At 46.2% G+C, this 3,971-nt stretch overlaps 1 protein-coding gene across 4 annotated transcripts in view; it reads right to left on the bottom strand.

The window, feature by feature from the left end:
- The window catches only part of WSB2 (WD repeat and SOCS box containing 2), a 52,318-nt gene that overhangs the window by 9,639 nt on the left and 38,708 nt on the right, over window positions 1-3,971 (bottom strand). For all 4 annotated transcript variants that reach the window (XM_006151564.3, XM_006151566.3, XM_006151563.3 and 1 more), the window contains 2 exons: window positions 762-1,006; window positions 544-675 (listed from right to left, as the gene is read on the bottom strand). In XM_006151564.3, the coding sequence (XP_006151626.1) occupies window positions 544-675; window positions 762-1,006 (377 nt within the window). The remainder of the gene's footprint in view (window positions 1-543; window positions 676-761; window positions 1,007-3,971) is intronic.

Genomic DNA, 3,971 nt, shown 5'->3' with positions numbered 1-3,971 from the left:
AAAAAAAACTGACCAGAGAAAGAGACAGAGACACAGAGAGAGAGAGAAAGGGAAAGTGAGAAAGCAAGCCACCAGATCCAGGACTCGAAACATGGTCAGCCATATAGGAGTCCAGTGCCTTAACCACTGTGCCACCTGCCGGCCCCCTAGACTGTATTTTCAATAGGGGTGATATCACCGCAAGGGGGTAAAAATTGGTTCCTAGTAGCCCCCAAAAAATCGTAACCTTTTTTTTTTTTTTTTTACACACAAAGTGCATATATAGATACAGATATACAGCAAATCTTTCACATACAATACATATTTGGTATTAAAATATCATAAGTTGATATCTAAGATATCTTTGGTATTAAAATCTCTGCAGTTAAGTATAATCTTGGGGCAGTGGCACGACTAGGAAAATAATTATCTATAAAGGCTGCTTAGATGGCAATAACAGAAAAGAGGTTCAGAAACACCGTTCTAGATCAGAATGACGGTTAAATGGGAAAAGGGGCAAATAGTGTATTTTGGAGTTGCCAAGTGGTTGCATCACCTTCATACCATGTTTATTCAGGTCCCAGATACGAAGAGTCTTATCCCGCGATGCAGAGACCAAGATCAAACTGCCACTGGGTGTGAAGCTCAGATCTCTCACGACATCTTGGTGGCCGGAGAGATTCAAAAGCAGGAGCCCTATGGTAGGAGCGGGAACACGTGGTCAGCAGGAGAGGTGGCACCTGGCCTGCTCAGGACACACACAGGAGCCAGAAGCAACCTACCTGTCTGTACCTCCCAGATCTTGATCTGCCCATCATTGAGGCCGGTGGCGAGGATCAGGCAGGAGACGTCTGGCACTGGGGGATGGTGGCGGGCCCAGAGCTTCTTGCTGGGCGGAGAAGGCCACGGGCTGAAGGCCAAACCCCAGACGATCTGACCGCAGTCCAGTGTCTTCTCCTTTGGGCTGCCTCGCCCTTTTGGGTCATTTTTGCTGCTTCGGCTTTTGGCTTCAAACCCTTTAGGGATGCTGGGGGGCAGGGAGGTTTTTCAGTGAGTCTCAATTGTTAACAAGTCAACCAACTTTTTAATCCCAGGGACCTAAGATTTTGAAGTCATGGAAACGAATCGGTCTCTGGGGAATTCTGGGGCAACTTTTCTTTTTGCTTCTTTTTAGAAAGCACATAACACAGGCTTTGCTGGCCTTGGCTCATTCTGTCTGCATCAGCCGTGCAATGGGGTGACCTGTCTTGTGGGGTAACTAGATCACAGATGCTCCAGGGAGCCATAGGCTCGCTCTGAAAGTTCTTCTGGGTTTTGGTACGGAGAAGGAAAGGTGCATTCAGCTTTTCCCACGAGAGCAAGCACACAATCGGTCTGGAACTAGGACAGAACATGGAGCCTGAATAGCACCTGCTGTCATCCTGCCGGGCATGTCCCCTTCCCTCCCCAAAGAGCTGGAAAATACACCCCATTCTTGCCCACAGTTTGGTACACTGATTTGCACCTTCACTCCCTAAGTTCCAAGCAATTAAGAAGGTTCTTTCATTTACTTCCTGATGATATATCCAGCACAGGAACCAGCCAGCAGGGTAGTCAGTCAGTAAATAAAGAACCCAGAGTTGTTCAGGGGTGCCCTGCCCTGAGAGAGCTCTTAGCCCAACCCTGTCCTTTTACATTCCACTAAGATGAAACAGCCCCAGATAAACTACTGACAAGTAAAGCTCAGTCGCTAAGCCATCGGGCCGCCCATCACTGCATCTGACAGACATCTCAGAGGCGGGAGCCAGTAGGTAATCTTGGGGTTTAGCCAGAAAATACGGCGTCTACCGTGTATGGTACACTCTGCATAGATAATTAGTTTCACTTTTCTATGTAACCCTGATCACATTCTTGTATACCAAACTCAGGGATATGGCGATCAGAAAGCTTGACCCCATTCATGAGATATCCTATACCCAACCTTTGCACAGCTGGACCTCTTTCTATGTTACATGTTCCCAAAAAGATAAAAGGAAATCACATTTCGTCAACTGTGGGTGAAAGACAGTAAAGAATTTTAACCGAGTTTGCCTGTAACATTAGAAGGGAGAAACTGGGGCAAGTGGAGCCTCCTTAAGCTCTAAAATTCTATTAGCCTAAAAGAGAATAGTGAACTCTGTCCAACCTGATGGTCTTACTGTTTTTTTTTTCTTTCAACAATCTCATTTGCCAGTATTCGGTTTTAAGATTTATTATTTAATTGTACTTATTACTAGGTTTTTTTTGTTTGTTTGTTTGTTTGTTTTTTTGAATTTGCTACAGGGCACATATTACTCACCGAGAGGAGAAGAGAGAGAGAAAGAGAGAGAAAGCCACCCGGTCTGGGACTTGAGCCATGGTCAGACATACGGAAGTTCAACACTTTTAACCACCAAGCCATCTGCTGGCCCCAGTCAATATTTTTTATTAAGTATAGTTGACAAGACTATATATATTTAGTGTATGACGTGATGTTCTCATGCATGTACACATCATAAAATGGTTGTATCAGCTCACCCTCACATTTTGCTATGAGTATATATATGATCTACTGTTTTTTTCTTTTTTTTTTGGAGAGATTTTCACTGTAGGGCGCGTGCGCTTGCCAGACAGACAGAGAAAGACATAGAGACAGAAAGCGAGAAATCACTCCCCAGGGGGGATGGTCACGCCGCAATCCCTTCTCCTCCATTCTCCTCTCGGGATCTTGGGCACGCACGCACACGCGCCCGGCGTGAGTTTAAGCCACCGGGTCCGGGACACAAACCGCGGTCGACTACGTGGGAGTCCAGCGACATAGCCATTACGCTAACTGCTGGTTCCCACGATCTACTGTTTTAGCAATCTTCAAGTAGAATGCATTATCATTAAGCATACACGTCATAATGTACTCCGTTAGGTCACTGGGAAAGTCACTGTGTATCTTCCTATGCAAAAATGCATCATGCCTTTACTGATGATCCAGTAATTGAAACTCTGTTCCCTGTGACCAACATCTCCCCATTCTCTCCCTCACCACAAACTCTAGTAACCACTATTCTTTTGACTATTTTAGATTTCCTGTGTGAGCAAGATCAATTGGCATTTGCTTTTCTGTGCCTGGCTTATCTCACTCAGCATAAGTGGAACTTCAGGTCCATCCGTGTTATCGCAATTAAGGTTCTGTCTCTGCACGTATGTCTTACTGGCACACCACCACTATGCTCACTTGTTCATGTACCACGGCTGCTTTCATGCAGCTCCCCCTCCCTCTCCAGTCTCTGTCTCTGGTGAGCACGTGCCTGCTGGCAAATAAAGCAAAAAAAGAAATCTTGATTTCTGCACCTGGATTAAGATATGCCCCTACAGGGAACCAGCAGTTAGCGTAATGGCTATGTCGCTGGACTCCCACGTAGTCGACCGCGGTTCATGTCCCGGACCCGGTGGCTTAAAACTCACGCCGGGCGCGTGTGCATGCGTGCGTGCCCAAGATCCCGAGAGGAGAATGGAGGAGAAGGGATTGCGGCGTGACCATCCCCCCTGGGGGGTGATTTCTCGCTTTCTGTCTCAATGTCTCTCTCTGTCTGTCTGGCGAGTGCATGCGCCCTATAGCAAAAATCTCTCCAAAAAAAAAAAAAAGATATGCACCTACAGATGTAAAGTGCCGGTAAGAGAAGCCAGCTTCCACATGGTGGCTGTGGTTTAAATGCCCAGCCCACTCAGCCTGAAACATGCTGGCTTGCATGTGACTGCCCAGGATGGACTGGAGGAAGATGAACAGGATCCCAGCACGACCAATCCTGTGGAAGGTCCTCCCTTCCTCATCAGAATGTGTGCGCTCCATTAGGAACAACAACAATATATATATATATATGTATGTATGTAAGTATGCATGATGTTTTATTTGTTTATTTTTTGAGAGTCTTTGTTATAGGACATATGCACTTACCAGGGAGAGAGGGGGAGAGAGAGAGAGAGAGAGAGAGAGAGAGAGA

The sequence above is a fragment of the Tupaia chinensis genome, unplaced genomic scaffold (assembly GCF_000334495.1).
Source record: "Tupaia chinensis unplaced genomic scaffold, TupChi_1.0 Scaffold000320_1, whole genome shotgun sequence".
Taxonomy (NCBI): Eukaryota; Metazoa; Chordata; class Mammalia; order Scandentia; family Tupaiidae; genus Tupaia; species Tupaia belangeri.
This window is presented reverse-complemented; position numbering and strand designations above follow the sequence as displayed.